Here is a 17,316-nt window from a genome sequence, read left to right on the forward strand (position 1 = left end):
GAGTGCTCTCCCTAATGTAATTTTCCCTGACCGCAAATATTACCATAGGTCCTTTCTTTGCATTCCTTTCTGAATAAAGCTTATCTCTCTCCAAGTCCAGATTTGTTTATTTGGCAAACACGAGGGAATCTTTAGATCTGTACATTCTTTCTAAATGTATGTACAACCATTTTGAAAGAGTTGAAATTTATATTTTGATCATAGGATACTTAATGAAGCTTATTTAAACTGTTCTTTCTTGAGTGTCCTCCATACATTTGGAGAACTCTGCCCTGCCACTCTAGCATGGAACTGTATGAGTTGATAGAGCTGATATTTGAGGTGCTGATAACTGTCTTTTTTTTTTTTTTTTAACTGTGATTTGAGTGAAAATTTACAGAGCAAATTCAGTTTCCATACAACAGTTCACATACACTTTGTCTCATGGCAATAACTGTCTTTTTTCCTCAAGTTATGCAGAATGAAGACTGGGTTTTCATCATCTTTTTGCCCTCATTAAAAACCAAAACTCTGCCATCAAGTTGATTCCCACTCATAGCAACCCCTGTTGGGTTTCCAAGACTGTAAATCTTTACAAAAGCAGACTGCCCTTTCTTCCATTGAGCAGCTGGTGGGTTCAAACAACTGACCTTTTAGTTAGCAGCCAAACGCCTTAGCCACTTTGTCACCAACAATGCAATGCAATGCAACACACTGCCATGGAGTGGGATCTGACTCATAACGAATCCTCCTTGGGTTTCCGAGGTGGTATCACTAGGGAAATAGATTGCCCACTTTCTTTCCAAGGAGTGGTTGGTGGGTTTGAACAGCCAGCCTTCTGGTGAGCAGTCAAATGCCTTAGGCACCATGCTACCAGAGCTCCTATTTTGCTCAATTATCTCCATGAATTCATAGAATATCCATATGAAGGATGATTGTTCTAACCATCATTATATAGATGAGGAAACTAAAACGGAGAGAGCAAAGGTGACTGCCTTAAAGCCATAATTTAAACACATGCTTGTCTGAATGTAGAGACTGAGATCCTAACTACTTTCCAAAGCACATATCAATAAAGAAACACTGAAAACCACAAGATTTAAATGGTATCGGGATTTATTGTAATATCTTTACAGTTAAAAGAATTTCACAGATCTCCATGCATATAAAAAATAATCAAGTATATAAAAAATCATATTTTCAGTGGATAGATATCATAAAGTTAATGGTGTGATCTTTGGACTATGAAATTACAGGCATATTTTCATTTTTCCTAATATAATTTAAAAAATTAAAATATAATTACCTGAATTTGTCATTATATTAGGCATATCTATTATAATATATGCGCTTTATATGCATGTATATGTTTAGATATAAATTTACTGAGAACTAAAGAAAACTTATGTAGGCAAAAAATGAAGATTTGGATTCATAGAGAGATCTTATATCAAGAAGTTTTATATCAAGAACTCTAATACAGGATCAGGATGACAAAAAGAGCTGCTTTCATATTGATACAGAGTTCTCCAAGAGTATGGCTAGAAATAAATTAATTACAAGTATAGAAAAGCAAGTCAAGAAAAAAAAGGTCAGACTGTGGCTTTGGTAAATACATTGCCACCAAAATTCATCTTTTGCCTCTTCTGAAAAGATAAACAGAGATAGTATGCAGAGCTGAAGAACTCAGTATTTTAAAGATGTTAATCTTTCTACCCCAATTAGTTAAGACATGCAATGCAATTATGATTAAATCCCAAAAGGAGTCCATTTAAAAAAAAAAAAGTTATAAAATTAGGATGGTGAAAACATCTTTCAGTGGAAACTGCTGTAATGGTTCCCAGTACAATAAAGATGTTAATTTATATTCAGGTGGTGCACTAAATCTTGTTGACGGCTCAGTTGGATCACTGAAGACAAAAATTCAATCATCTACACCAAAAGTAAATTTTGAATTTACAAAATAGTGATATTGAAGTTATCTACATAGAAATTATTGCTGGCACAAGTGAGCTTGCTAAACTTTTTGAGGAAAATGTAATGTCAATCAAATATCTTAAAATCAGCATCCTATGTGAGAAGACATTTCATGTTTTGAAAGTTATTCTCAGAAGATACTTAAATTTACATAAATGTAAACTGTATAATAGGAAAAAAATTAGAAAATATACTGTTGTTAAATGTATTACAGAAAGTCCTTGTGATGGAAAATGAAGCAGACAAAAAAGGTCACTTTTAAATCATTTTGGTAACTGTAAATTTTTAACCATGAACACAGATTCCTTTTGATGAGGGAAACTGATTAAAATGTAAAACAGGATTTCAGTAATGGTTTCAAGTATAGTGTTCTAGTGTTAAAGAAGACTTTAAAAATTCTGGCTGGTTATGAATTTCTACAGAATTGATATTAAGTAGTATTCGTAAGAAATAATAACTGGGAGACATTAAATATCATTTTTGAAACTCCTTAGGAAAACTGATTAAATTATAATAATTGTAGAAAAGTTAAAGCACTGTATGCATTGTCCTGTAAAAAATTTATGTAACATGCGTTTATCTGTTCACCAAAATGTTACCAAGTTATCGCTGTGTAGCGGAATAACGGCTTGTAATTTTCTTGTTTGTGCTGTTTTGAGTTTCCCACAATAATAAGGGTTTGCTTTTGCCTTTAAAAGCTATTTTACCCTGTTACAAAACACAAGACAATAGAACATGGCTTCTTTCCCGCTCACTTAGATTTCCCTCCCCCACGGGGGAGAGACTGCCCGCCTGCTTTCTTGAAGTTCTCAGTTCGGTCCGCCAACAGCCGTATAAAAGCATGCCTGGCGCAGCTAGTCCCCAGGCGTTGTAGTGTCGTCTGCTTCACAATGTCGGGTCGTGGCAAGGGTGGAAAGGGCCTCGGTAAGGGTGGTGCTAAGCGCCACCGTAAGGTACTCCGCGATAACATCCAAGGCATCACCAAACCTGCAATTCGGCGTCTGGCTCGGCGTGGCGGTGTCAAGCGCATTTCTGGCCTTATCTACGAGGAGACTCGCGGCGTACTCAAAGTGTTTCTGGAGAATGTGATCCGTGACGCTGTCACCTACACTGAGCACGCCAAGCGTAAGACAGTCACTGCCATGGACGTGGTCTACGCGCTCAAGCGGCAGGGTCGCACCCTTTACGGCTTCGGCGGCTGAGTGCACTCTTCCCTTTGTTCACAACAAAAGGCCCTTCTCAGGGCCCACCATTCTTTCAGCTGAGGAGCGGTAATGCTGATTTGGTTAATACACAGAATTCTGTGCGTTTGTCCTTTACGGCCAATTATGAGTATCTTAAGTGTTTATTTAGGTTGAAATATTTATGCCTTTGCTTTTTTGCTCACGTCCAAATTGCGCTTACTCTGGCCATGCGTGGTTAGTGACACGAACGTGTGGCTGAGGTCGCCCATCAAGGTGGTTAATTGGTCCTTTTGAAAGAGCTCTTTAATTTTTAGACTTGTAACAGCATCTGCAATTGTCTGCTTAATCTCAATCGTAGGGAAAGAACGGGAAAAAGCTTTCAAGTGCTGTGGATAGATACAACACGCCTTCCCTAACCATTCACGTAGAATTTTAAAGTTTACTGTCTACGGACATTGTTCAGGAGGATTTTATTCCCATAGCATGCTATTAGGAAGGAAGGAGTAGAAAGCAAAGTATTGTGTAGCTATAAGCAAACCCACACACATCTGGGGGTAGACTCCTAAAACAAAGAAAGGGCTGTAAGGTTTTTGAAAGCAGTTACAGAATTAAGTCCCAGAAAGGGTAAATAATTGAACTTGCAGTTAGGCCAGTATGCTTGGAATGTTTTCTTATGCTAAGGACACCACACTCATGGGAGATAATGGTTAGACATGGAGGTCATAAAAACTGAAGGAGAGGAAGGTCTGGGAGACTAAGAAGAACCTGTTTTCAAGCATTGAAACAACCAAAAAAAAGCAGTTACCATTCAGTTCACTCCTGCCACTACAGTGTTTTCAATGGCTGATCTTTTGGATGTAGATCCCTAGGCCTTCCTGCGAGTCACCTCAGGCTGAACTGAACCTCCATCATTTGCTGTTAGCAGACATAATGCTAACCATCTGCACCACCTAGGGACTCCAATTAAAATAGGAGATCATTAAGTCCATATGGTCTGTTTGCAATGTAAGCCATTCTAGGAACAAAAAATGGAGTGGGAGGAGGATTTTTTTTTTTTTTTTTTTAAGGCTTCTGGTAAAGTTCAATTTTTAACAAGGTCCTCCTAAATATAATACCTATAGTCTGTCAAATCAGAAAAGGGTGGCTGGCATTGTTGAAGACAATAATGAATAGCAAACATCTTTGATTTTAAGGTTTTTATCACCTACCAGATATTTATCATAATGACCAAATCCTGTGCCCTTTTTCACCCACAGTTGCTAATCTTTCCTGTTCAAAACTAGGCTCACCTAATTTATATTTCAAAATGTATCTTGGCTACAGGTGGGCAGAGACCACCTTGTGACCCGACATCATTTGATTTCAGTAAAAGGCTTTCATCTTTTACTGACAAAGAAGAAAAGAAACAAACAAACACAAACCCCACTGCCATCAACTCAGTGACCCCCATTGGATTTCCAAGGCTGTAAATATTGGAACAGAAGCAGGTTGCCTCATTTAACTGGTGGTTTGAACCACCGAACTGCTTAGTAGCCAAATGTATTACACACTACGCCACCAGTTTTTTTTTTGTTTTTTTTTTTTTTAACCAAGGGCAGGGTTCAATCAATCATGTTATGATTACACAATGTTTGATCTAATCTGCTCCCACTTTTTTTTATAAGTTTCATAGTAACCACTGGTCCTTTAGGAAAGAACTTTTTCATCTCTAGATTTGCAACAACATCTGCAGTTATCGGTTTAATCTCAAGTGTAGAGACTGTCTGAGAAAAAGCCTTCAGATGCCAGTCCTATGGATACCTATCTTCTCTGGACCTCAGTTTCATTGTACAATTTGTATGATGATGATAGTGCTTAGCTCTGTCAAATAAGGTGATAAATGAAAAGTGCTCAGAACAGTGCCTGACACAATAAGTACAATATAAATCACTTCTTGTTATTACTCATTTATGCCTGGACCCTAATTGCATCTGACTTTGTGACCCTTGGATGAAAGCAACATTTTATAACAAACAGCTGTATTCTAGATCTCAGAGTCAGCCATTGTGTGTGATGGATTAGAAGAGGCTTAGTCTCTGGTGGTGTAGTGCTTTAAGCATTTGACTGCTAACCAGAAGGCCAGTGGTTCAAACCCACCAGCCACTCCTTAGGAGTAGAGATACCTCATTGGAAACCCAATGATGGGTTGCTATGAGTTGGAATCAACACGATGGCAGTGAGTTTGGTTTTTGGTTTAGTCTCCCTTCTAAGGAGCTCTGGTGGCATAGTGGATAAAACATTTGGCTGCTAACCAGAAGGTCAGCAGTTCAAAACCACCAGCTGCTCTGCTGAAGGAAAATGAGGTTTCTCTTTGTTCACAACAAAAGGCCCTTTTCAGGACCCTCCATTCTAGAAGATTTACAGCTTTGGAAACCCAATAGGGGTCCCTATTAGTCTGAATCTACTGGATAGCAGAGAGTATGTCATCTTCTCTATAAGATGGAGCCGTCTGAAACCCTAGCGTCATTAACAGTTTTTCAACCGATCTAGTGGAGCTATTTTTGATAATTCCTGCAGTGTCACATACTTTATTTTATTGTATTTGTCCTCACATTCTGGGTGGTAAGTGAAAGGCAGGAGGAACCTTCCCCAGTATTCTGAGGATGCTTACAGCATGACAGTGGGTTTGCTATGGTTTTTGTCTTTCTGAACTTTGTTCTCATTACCTTTCTGTTAATTTCATCTCTTTATTCTACATAGCATAGAAAAGAAACCCAGACCAGAGATTCTCTGACCTGATAGTAAATAAGAACCACTGGCGAGAGTTTATTTATTTTTGAATATCAACAAGTGCTTCTTCCCCTAAGAACCTGTTTTCAAGCATTGAAAGAGAACCAAAACCAGCTACCAAACCAATTAAATCCCAGACAAATTAAATCAGAATTCCTGGGAATGAGCCACTCACCTCCAATATGATTTATTTGCAACTTCCCATTGATACCTGATCCCACAGGCTTTTTCAAATCTGTGGGAAATATCAGTGTTTTAATGCCATCTTATCAATAAGAACTTTAAATAATTAAACACTCAACGGCAGCCATACCCTCACCCCAAAGCTGACATTAAGAGACCAAAAAAAAAAAAAAAAACCAAACTCAGTACCATGGAGTCCTCCTTGGGTTTCCCAGACGGTATCACTACGGAGGTAAATTACCCAACCTTCCTTCCCAGGAGTGGCTGGTGGGTGTGAATTGCCAGCCTTCTGGTTGGCAGTTAAGGGCCTTAGGCACTACACTGCCAAAGCTCCTGGAAAAGGTAGCATTTCAAATATTTGAGTATATCAAAATGTGAACATAAAGTTGTTTCTAAATAATAAATGACTAAAACATTAGATACAAAGATAGCGTTTAAATTACGCTTTTTTAGGAGAGATTGTAAAAAATTATACAAGCCAATGCAGAGCTAAAAATTACTTGGTGAAATGAGGGTTATGTATTCTCCAAATTCCCTAAAGATATGGAAATATGCGTCTTGTTTTAGGCAGACTTCCAATTTTTTTAATTCTTAATTTTAACTTCGTCTTTTAAGTGTGTAATCCTGGGTTATCTCTTATAATCTGCCACAAAAAAAAATGACATTTCAAGATGCAATCTTCTTAGAAAAGGGAGAGAAACAGTTTCTCCTAAGAATAACTTTGCAGGGACTGAAAACCTTCCCCTCACTCCCAATCTTACAGGATGAATACAATTGTCTGCCCTCAGCATGACTCCAAATAAACACTTAGCTAATAGGTTTGCCAGCTTTTGAGTTTAGAGAAATGCATAAGCCACTAATTACACACAAACCACGTTAAGCGGAAACCAGAGCAAAAACGGGTCAAGAGACACGGTTAAATGAGCATTACGGCTCCACTGGTGGAAGGATGGGGGGCCCTGAAAAGGACCTTTTGTTAGCGAGGAAAAGCGCGGAGATACTCAGCCGCCGAAGCCGTAGAGGGTGCGTCCTTGCCGCTTGAGCGCATAAACCACATCCATAGCCGTGACTGTCTTGCGCTTGGCGTGCTCCGTGTAGGTAACAGCATCACGGATCACATTCTCCAGGAAGACCTTGAGCACACCACGCGTCTCCTCATAGATGAGGCCGGAAATACGCTTGACGCCACCACGCCGAGCCAAGCGCCGGATGGCAGGCTTAGTAATACCCTGGATGTTGTCGCGGAGCACCTTACGGTGGCGCTTGGCGCCGCCTTTGCCTAGGCCCTTCCCGCCTTTGCCGCGACCAGACATACTGGAAGAATCAGGGTGCACTACACCTATGGTCACACTGGTCGCGGCAGGCCTTTAAACGTCCGTTGGCGGACCGAACTGAGAACTTGAAGAGGCGGGAAATCCCGCCCCGGTGGGGGAGGGAAATCTAAGGGGGTGGGGAAGAGGCCTTGTTTCCTTGTACAGAGTTTGTTAATGTGGTAACTTGCTTTGTGGTAAGTCTTTAAAAAATTGTGTTGGGATGCAACAGCAAAACAGTAATGTGAAAAATTCAAAACAGTGCAAGCAAGGAAATAACCCTTATCCCACCACACATGGATTAACTACTGCCGATATTTTGGTGAACATATACATGCACATATTTTGTTAAAGGATTTATATAGTACTATATATGGCGTTTTGTCACATTGATTATATTTTAATCAATTTATGTTGAGAATTTTCCAAAAAGTGATTTTTGATATCCCTTTATTCCTTTTGAATTCTCCTTTGTACAGTATAACCAATTCCCTACCAATTTAGTAAGCGGCTAGTTATAGTATTTTTAATATTTAATTTTGTCCACATTTAATAAAAAAAACTGCCTGTTCTATATACTTGCAGCCATTACTGAAAATTCTATTCTTTTTTATTGCATCAACTTAATACATTATAGCAAAATTAGAGGTTTCACAATTCGGTACTGCTAGTCTTTCCTCATTTTTCTTTTCAAAACTCCCTAGCTTAGTCTCATTAAAACTTCATTTCTAGGGAACCTTAGAAGCATTTTATGAAATTTGAAAATAAATCCCTTTGTTACTGAAGGGTTAATAAAATAAAATCTCACAATGAACACCCTCAACAAAAAGGAATGTACACTCCTGAAAATAACTACCCAACCCTATAGATTAATGTATGATTCTTACTAGAAGTTTCAGTTTGATACTCCTGAAAATAAGTTAACCAACAAATCCCCTGACGACTAATGTCTAGTTCTTAATAAAATCTATTACCTGAACGGAAACTACAGGAAAGAAACAACAAAACAAAAAGGACAATATTGAGGAAGGCTGAAATAGAAGGCTGAAGGACCCTCTCACTGAAACCTGCAACACCTTTACAGACTAACAAGCAGGATTAAAGCAGGCATTAATCTCAGTGACTAACTCGCTATCTTTTCCCTCCCCTATCACTCTTGTCTGAGCAAATAAAATAGCCAGTCTTTATTTCCTACATTCAACTGTTTAGATTTACTATTCCATGAAGTAAAACTCTTTCCCCTGTCAGTTGTAATTAAGAACCATACCCCATTGCAAGGTGACCCTGGGAAAGGAGACACCGAGCCCTGGGACAACCAAGATAGGGAGAAAATGCAGTTGTTCCCTGAGGAGAGGCCTGGAGATGCCCACTCTCATACCACTCCCTCCTTGCACAATTAATCTCTCTAGACAGGTGTGAGGCCCCTGAAGGACCAGAGATGGTTTCTTTATCACTGACCAGAAGAAAGGCTGAGAAATCACAAAACAAATGAAACTCATCCTGTAATGAAAATTAGCATTCCTAAAACCTATCCCCACCTCCCCCCAGCCCAATTCACTTTAAAAGCCCTAAGCATTCCCCAGCTCTGGGAGACAGGCATCTTGGAGAAACAATTTTCACTGTCTTCTTGGGTATCTATTCTCAATAAACCTTTTGCTTTCCCTCTTCCACCTTTTGTGATTATTGGCCCTTTGTGACAGGAGGTAAGGACTTTGTTTTCCTACAACAGAATGACCCACATGGAAAGAATGAGCCGACCTCCTCCGGACCAGAGAGAATGACATTCTAATAGTATGTTCTAATATTAATGAAAATCTTAAAACTATAACTATTTTAGGAGCTCTGGTGCCATAGTGCCTAAGGCATTTGACTGCTAACCAGAAGGACAGCAGTTGAAACCCACCAGCCACTCCTTGGAAGGAAGAGTGGGCAATGTACTTCCGTAGTGATACCTCCTCAGAAACCCAAGGAGGGGTCGCTAGGAGTCGGATCCTACTCTATGGAAGTGCGTTTGGTGTTTTTTTTTTTTTTTTTTTTTGGTTTGGTGGCCTAGTGCCTAAGGCATTTGACTGATAGCCAAAAGGTTGGTGGTTAAAACCCACTAGCTGCTCCAAGGAAGGAAGATGGGGCAATCTACTTCTGTAAAGATTTACCACCTGGGAAACCCAATGGGGGTCGTTATTGAAATAGGACCAAACGTGGGTCCCTGCCCAGTGCGCAGTCAGACCAAAACAGTTTACACACTGAGTGATTAAGAGGAAAGAAAATTATTTATTGCAAAGCGCAATGCAAGGAGGCAGGGGTACCCGTACCCAGATCTGACTCCCAAAACTCCATTGAATTACAGTTTTTGTAGGTTTCAGAAGAGAGAGTTATGCATATTCATAAAAATTTCAGGAATTTGGGCGTGAGATCGTTGACGATTGACTGACATTTCCTTCGCTTCGGTTTAAAGGGACAGTAGTGTTTTGATCCGCGCTTGCATACGGGATGAGTCACACCGGCTTCCTGTCATCAGCAGATTGAGACTTAGGCAGAGGGGAGAGTGTTAGTTCCCAGTAACTTTGTTCCTCTTTGCCCCACTGCGGATGTCTGCCGGCCAGAGTTAATTTTCAAGTTGTTTTCTAAGACACATTAATGCATTTATTGCCCTGGCAATCTGCTTTCAAAAGGTAACAGCCTTGAAAACTTTATGGAGCAGTTCTACTCTGACATACATAGTATCTCCATGAGTCAGAATAGACTTGCTGACAACAGAGAACACTAACAATAAAGGTGGAAATGTTAGAGCTAAATATATGTGGACAATGATCACACTAATTGGCCCCTCGCTGCTCCCTCTTTGCCAAAACCCACTCTCACACACTACCACCATACCAGTAAAGTTAATATTTTCATATAAACACTTGCAGTAGTAAGTGTAGATAAGAGTCTAAAGGAGGAGAAAGTTATGAAAGTACATAAAGCAACCTTAGAGGAAAGGGAGTTAGAAAGACTTTTTTTTGTGGAACCTCAGAAATTTGTATGTATCGCTGACACTCGCTTAATCTTGTCTCCTAGTTCCTATCCCTTGCCAGAGTTCCTACATTCTTCCACAGCAATGGTTCCACAAATCACTCAATTAAATAGTTTCATTATTCAACCTGGTAATTAATATTCAGTAAATCTCAGTAACATTTATTTAAATGTGAGATTGAAAGGTTGGAAAAGGAAGCAAGATATAGACCAAATTAACAAGGACATCCAGATCAGCCTTTCCCCACATGATTTATATATCAAAGTGATGTTTTTATTATTAGGTGCCATTGAATGGGCCCTCCACACACAATGGAACTAAATGCTTCCTAATCCTGGGCCATGTACATGATTAGTTGCAGATCAGACCATTGGGTTTTTATTGGCTAATTTTTCATCACCTCATGGATGTGAAAGCTGGACAATGACCAAGGAAGACAGAAGAGGAGTTGATGCTTTTGAGTTGTGGTGTTGGCGAAGAATACTCAAAGTACATAGACTGCCAGAAAACTAGCAAATATATCCTGGAAGAAGTGCAGCCAGAATGCTCCTTGGGAGTGAGAATGACCAGACTTCGTCTCATCTACTTTGGTCATATTGTCAGAAGGGACCATGCCTTGGAGAAGGATATCATGGTTGGTAAAGTGGAGGGTCAGCGAAAAAGGGGAAGGCCCTCAATGAGTTGGATTGACACAGTGGCTACGAAGGGCTCAGGTACAGCAGGGAATGTGGAGCTGGCACAGGACCGGGTACTATTTCGTTCTCTTGTACGTAGGGTTGCTATGAGGTGGAATTGACTTGATGGCACCTAACAACAGCAATTTTCTGCAGTTTAATCATTTGTGGTTTCTCTTTGCTCCTCTGATCTCTTTGATCTTTAGGCTACCTCCTCCAGTTTACCTTTTTTGAAATTATTTAATAGCCTCCACATTTTACTTTAGGAGCTCTAAAGGCATTTCACTACTAACCAGAAGGCTGGCAGTTCAAACCAGCCACTCCTCAGAAGGAAGATTGGGCAATCTTCCATAGTGATACCACCTTTGAAATCCAAGGAGGGGTCGCTAAGAGTCGGATCTGACTGATGGCAGTGAGGTTTTTTTTTTGTTTATATTTTACTTTGAACCTCTAGGTTTCCATGCAATCTCAACTCTGTTTAACTTCCAGTTTGTTTTTTGCTTTTATATCAATACTTTCATAAAGATTTTTATGATTATGAAATTAACACAATTTGTTGACTTCATTCTCTGGGTTTACCATTGATCTAGGGTTTGGGGGATGCAAATATAAATAAAATCCAGTCTTCAGCCTGAGGAAGTTTATAAACTAGTGGGTAAGATACACAAAAACTCTAATATGGGAGGACATTGCAAGGTGACTTTATGTTTGTCCGAGATTGTGGAGAGAAAAAATGGTAAAGAAAAAAAAGGTTTAAATACTGCTTCCACAAATTGTTGGCCAGTGTCTTAATAGGAGCTCTGGTGGTGTAGTGCCAAAGGCATTTGACTGCTAACCAGAAGGCTGGCAGTTCAAACCCACCAGCCATTCCTCAGAAGGAAGGTTGGGCAATCTACTTCCATAGTGATACCACCTCGGAAATCCAAAGAGGGGTTGCTATGAGTCGAAATCGACTTGATGGCAGTGAGTTTGGTTTGGTCTTAATTACCTAATGCTGCCATAACAAATACCACCAGTGCACGGCTTTAACCAACACTTTTTTTTTTTTTTTTAAGGAGGCTAGAAGTCCAAATGTAGGATGCTAGCTCTAAGAGAAGGTTATCTCTCTGTTGGCTCTGAGGGAAGGTCCTTATCTCTTCAGCTTCTATTCCTTGGTTCTTTGGTGATCTTCACATGGCATGGCATCCATCTTCTCTTGATTGCTTGTTAAATCTCTTGTATCTTGAAAGAGAGTGACTCAAAACCCACTCTACACTAATGACAACCCATTCCCAAGTAAGATTATACCCACAGGCATAGAGGGTAGGATTTATAGCACATTTTTTGAGGACACAATTCAATACATAACAGATCCTAAAAATGAACTTTATCTCTTATTAAACTGACTTTATAATATAAAATAACAGTGCACTCTAAAGAGTTCTCTAGGTTCTAATTGCAGTTAGAACTAAACAATATTTGTAAGACTTTTTTTTTTCCTCTTCCCTCCTATTCCCGGTAACCAATAAAGTGAGTTTCCTTCCCTGAATAAACTTTCCTGGACTTTTTAGAGTAGTGGGCTCATTCATATTTATCCTTCTGTGATTGACTTATTTTATTAAGCAAAGATTTTTTTTTCAGGTATTGTTATCTTCATTTTTAAAAATAAGTTTTAATTTTTTTTTCTGATTATAGTTTATTTCACATGTGGTATGAGTGCTGTATCCAATGAGATTGGTACAATGCCAATTTTAAAAAATCAACTAACCTATAGAATTATGAACAATGATATACCATACATGAATATTTTATTTCAAACATGGACATTTACATTCACTTGTCAGTTTTTAAATTATGGATTTATCGATTGTAAGGAGCTCTGATGGCATAGTGTCTAAGGCATTTGACTGCTAACCAGAAAGGTGGCAGTTCAAACCCATGAGCCACTCAGCAAAAGGAAGGCTGGGCAATCGACTTCAGTAAAGACTTAGCACCTCGGAAACCCAAAGGGAGTCGCTATGAGTCAGAATCGACTTGACAACAGTAAGTTTAGTTTTGGTTTAATCTTTACATAAAGCACGCTAATAAATATAATGGTATGATTTTAACTATGTGGTGGTTCTTGTGGAAAATAGAAACAATGTTCTTAAGCAAGTGTTAGTAATTGCATCAACATCAATAATAATTGCATGTTTTATTATTAAAATTTGAAAGAACTCACTGGCCTTCCTAGGAACTGTATCATTTATTCTCTTTGACATTTCCAGTACTAAGTGAAATAATTGTTTAAAATTTAACCGCCTCTCCCCAAACCCATTGCTATCAAGTCATTTGTGAATCATAGAAAGCCTGTCGGACTGCTTCATTGGGTTTTCAAGGCTGCCATCTGTACAGAGGCAGACTGACACATCTTTCTCTTGTGGAGCAGCTGGGTGGGTTCATACTACTGACCTTTCAGTTAGCAGCCAGCATTTCATTTGTTTATTTTGATCATGATTTGGGAGAAAGTTTATAGAGCAAATTCATTTTCCGGCAGTTCATACACATTTTGTTTCATGACATTGGCTGCAGTTCCTCACAATGTAACAGTTCTCTTCCTACTTCTTCCCTGTAGTTACCTCTTCCCTGTGTTCTTCTTTCCTATGCATTCCTGCCCCTTGAGCTATCTGCTATTGCCTTTCTGTTCTCCTACGATTGATCACTCTAAGGAGAGTATCTACTTGATATAAATGTTCACCGTATATGCCTGTCTATTGTCTGGAGAGAGTTCAATTCAGACCTGAAAGGTCACTAGGGCCCATAATCTCAGGGATTTCACCAGGCTCTATCAGACCAGTAAATCTGGTCTTTTTTATGATTTTGAGTTTAGTTTCACATTGTTCTCACACTCTATTCAGGATCTGCCACACTGATCCCTTTTTGAATGGTTGACAGCGGTAGCCGGGCTTCATCTATTTCTTCTGGTCTCATGGTGGTATAGGCTGAGATTCAAACCCATCAGCCACTCCTCGGAAGGAAGGTTGGGCAATCTACTTCCATACTGATACTGCCTTGGAAACTCAAAGAGGGGTCGCTATGAGTCAGGTCCAAATTGACAGCACATAAGAACAACAACAACAACACTAGTTCCTTGGACTAATTGTTTCCCAGTGTCCTTGGTTTTCTTCATTCTTCTTTGCTCTGGATGAGGAGAGACTCATTGTTGCTTCTAGATGGCCACTTGCAAGTGTATAAGACCTCAGTCACTACTCACCAAAGTAGGATGTAGAACGATGTTTTTGTGTAGTATGTTATGCCAATTGAGCTTGATGTCCCTGTGACCATGCTCCCTCAGGGTGGTTGAGCAGCCAAGCACTTTAACCACTGTGCCACTAGGGCTCCTGTTTAAACATTACACACACAAATAATACAAAAAAACTTTTTGAAAGAGGGAAACAATTGAATAATTTGATTCACTGAAATTAGGACTTGGATCATCCAACATCAAATACTCATAAAATTAAAAAAAGAAAAAAGATAATGTTTACTTTCTATTTAGGAGCTCTGGTAGCATAGTGGCTAAAGCACTTGACTGCTAACCAGAAGGCTGGCGGTTCAAACCCACCAGCCACTCCTCAGAAGGAAGGTTGGGCAATCCTACTTCTGTAGTGATACTGCCTCGGAAACCCAAGGAGGGGTCACTATGAGTCGGGGCCGACTCGACGGCACACAACAACAACAACTTTCTATTTATGATTGCTGTGGTCACTATTGTATTCAAAGGAAAATTATTTGCATGTGATTGCAGTTGGGAGTTAAACAGAGGAAATAAAAATATATGTATTTTTTGTTGTTATATGCTGTGGAACCGGACCAGATTCATAGCGACCCCTCCTTGGGTTTCTGAGGCCATATCACTATGGAAGTAGATTGCCCAACCGTCCTTCTGAGGAGTGGCTGGTGGGTTCAAACCGCCAACCTTCTGGTTAGCAGGCAAGTGCCTTAGGCATGATGTTACCTGAGCTCCCTACACAATTTTAAGACTCAGAAAATAAATGATTACCAACAGATTCCAAATGCAATAGACATTAAAGAAATAGCAAAACTAGTTAAGAGATTAAAAATGTCTTCATGAGGAAAATTAGACTTTTCTCATGATACATGTATTAGGTGCAGTGGAATTGAAGACTCTCTGTAGCTTATGGTGACCCTGTGAGCTGAGAGAAGTTCGTGAAGTGATAATGATGGGGGAAAAGTCAGTAAAAATGGTTGAGAGAACTTGGACTGTATGACTCTGGTAAGTAAGGTAAAGAATCTGACTCACAATGTCCAATTTTTCTAACATTTGTGTGACATGCTCTTACATGTAATTCCACACCACCTTTATCATTTAAAAGTCCTTGTAACACCACGGACAGGGATATTACCCATCTGGGATTGCCATTGTATTCCCATGTAGCAGGGTGCCTGGCATCATACCACCTAGGTAGGCAATAGGACTTAAGTGAATTAGAAGACAGGAAGGTATGTGTAGCACTCATTGCATCATTTTGTTCTAGATGGGCATTGAATCCTGCAGAAGGATCACAAGACCCAAATTTTTTCCTCATGGAGGTTTTAAGTATTTGTAACCAAAAAGGGAAGATTTCCTATTAAGGTGCCATTTTTAGGAGTCTGTTTAAGCGCAGCTCATCTAGTGATAAAGTGAGTGGCTCTGAAAAGAGCCTTTGGTTTGGATGAGAGGTACGACTTGCTGCAGAACAATCCCGACTTTTACTTGCCCTTGGCCTTATGGTGGCTCTCAGTCTTCTTGGGCAGAAGCACAGCCTGGATATTAGGCAAGACTCCACCTTGAGCGATGGTCACTTTGCCCAGCAGCTTGTTGAGCTCCTCGTCGTTGCGGATGGCCAGCTGCAGGTGGCGCGGGATGATGCGCGTCTTCTTGTTGTCGCGGGCCGCGTTGCCCGCCAGCTCCAGGATCTCCGCGGTCAGGTACTCCAGCACCGCCGCCAGGTACACGGGAGCTCCGGCCCCAACCCGCTCGGAGTAGTTCCCCTTGCGGAGCAGGCGATGCACTCTGCCCACGGGAAACTGGAGCCCAGCGCGAGAAGAGCGAGTCTTGGCCTTGGCGCGAGCCTTGCCGCCCTGCTTGCCACGTCCAGACATGATGCCGCAATACCCACCAGCGTAAGTAAGCTGTAAGGTTAAAAAGCTAGAGCTGCCGTACTTATACACATTGCAAAGCGCGAAAATGAAGCTATTCCATTGGTTAAAAATGACACTAACACGTGAACCAATGGAATCGTGGTTTGAAATACACTTCTTTTGATTGGACAAAATTAATATAAGTCGTATGTAGCTGCGTAGAAGATACCGCGCCACGCTCATTCTTCCCAGTTCGTCAGTAGTTAAGTCTCGGCCATGCCAGAGCCAGCCAAGTCTGCTCCTGCCCCGAAGAAGGGCTCCAAGAAGGCAGTAGCCAAGGCACAGAAGAAGGACGGCAAAAAGCGCAAGCGCAGCCGCAAGGAGAGCTATTCTGTGTACGTGTACAAGGTTCTGAAGCAGGTCCACCCGGACACTGGCATCTCATCCAAGGCCATGGGCATCATGAATTCGTTCGTTAACGACATTTTCGAGCGCATCGCAGGGGAGGCCTCTCGCCTGGCGCATTACAACAAGCGCTCGACCATCACTTCTAGGGAGATCCAGACGGCCGTCCGCCTGCTGCTGCCTGGAGAGTTGGCCAAGCACGCTGTGTCCGAGGGTACTAAGGCCGTCACCAAGTACACCAGCTCCAAGTGAGCCATTGATAAGGCGCGATCGGCCTAGCCTCACTCATTATCCCAAAGGCTCTTCTCAGAGCCACTCACTCTTCCAAAAAGAGCTGGCACTCACTCTTAACTGCCGGTGCGTGCTTTGTATTTGTTTATGTCCTTTCCCTCCTTCCCTTACTTTGGTCTTACGAGGGATAATTTTGTGCCCCAATACAACAGACAAAGCAACACGGCTCAAGAAATTATATATAGCTGTATATCAAGAAAGGGTCCAGTTCAGCATCACGCAAAAGTAGTAAGGGAAACATGTTAAGATCTGTCATTAAAGCTGTCAAACTGGCAAAATTTTGTCGTTAGCGACTTCTTGGGCCATCTGTTAACTTTCATTTTTACCCCATTGAAGCCCTGGTGGCGCAAGCGGTTAGTTGCTCAGTTAGCAATAGAAAGATTGGCGGTTCCAGCCCACCCAACGGCTCTGCGGGGGAAATAATG

The 17,316-nt window shown here is 40.7% G+C and overlaps 3 protein-coding genes across 3 annotated transcripts in view; 2 read left to right on the forward strand and 1 right to left on the reverse strand.

Moving 5' to 3' along the window:
- The window catches only part of LOC103210983, a 652,718-nt gene extending 649,560 nt beyond the window's left edge, over positions 1-3,158 (forward strand). Inside the window, exon 5 of the mRNA XM_007956893.2 lies at positions 2,831-3,158. Within this exon, the coding sequence (XP_007955084.1) occupies positions 2,831-3,158 (328 nt within the window). The remainder of the gene's footprint in view (positions 1-2,830) is intronic.
- Positions 3,159-14,140: 10,982 nt separating this feature from the next.
- On the forward strand, positions 14,141-16,852 carry LOC103210986 (histone H2B type 1-C/E/F/G/I-like). The gene is made up of 2 exons (XM_007956897.1): positions 14,141-14,168; positions 16,464-16,852. Exons 1-2 carry the CDS (start codon positions 14,147-14,149, stop codon positions 16,850-16,852), a joined length of 411 nt encoding a protein of 136 aa, XP_007955088.1. The 5' UTR covers positions 14,141-14,146.
- On the reverse strand, positions 15,824-16,216 carry LOC103210988 (histone H2A type 1-D). Its single transcript, XM_007956898.2, has one exon. The coding sequence runs from the start codon at positions 16,214-16,216 to the stop codon at positions 15,824-15,826; it is 393 nt and encodes a 130-aa protein (XP_007955089.1).
- Positions 16,853-17,316: the final 464 nt, after the last annotated feature.

The sequence above is a fragment of the Orycteropus afer genome, unplaced genomic scaffold (genome assembly GCF_000298275.1).
Source record: "Orycteropus afer afer isolate SDZICR_OR568_19922 unplaced genomic scaffold, OryAfe1.0 scaffold00684, whole genome shotgun sequence".
Classification (NCBI taxonomy): Eukaryota; Metazoa; Chordata; class Mammalia; order Tubulidentata; family Orycteropodidae; genus Orycteropus; species Orycteropus afer.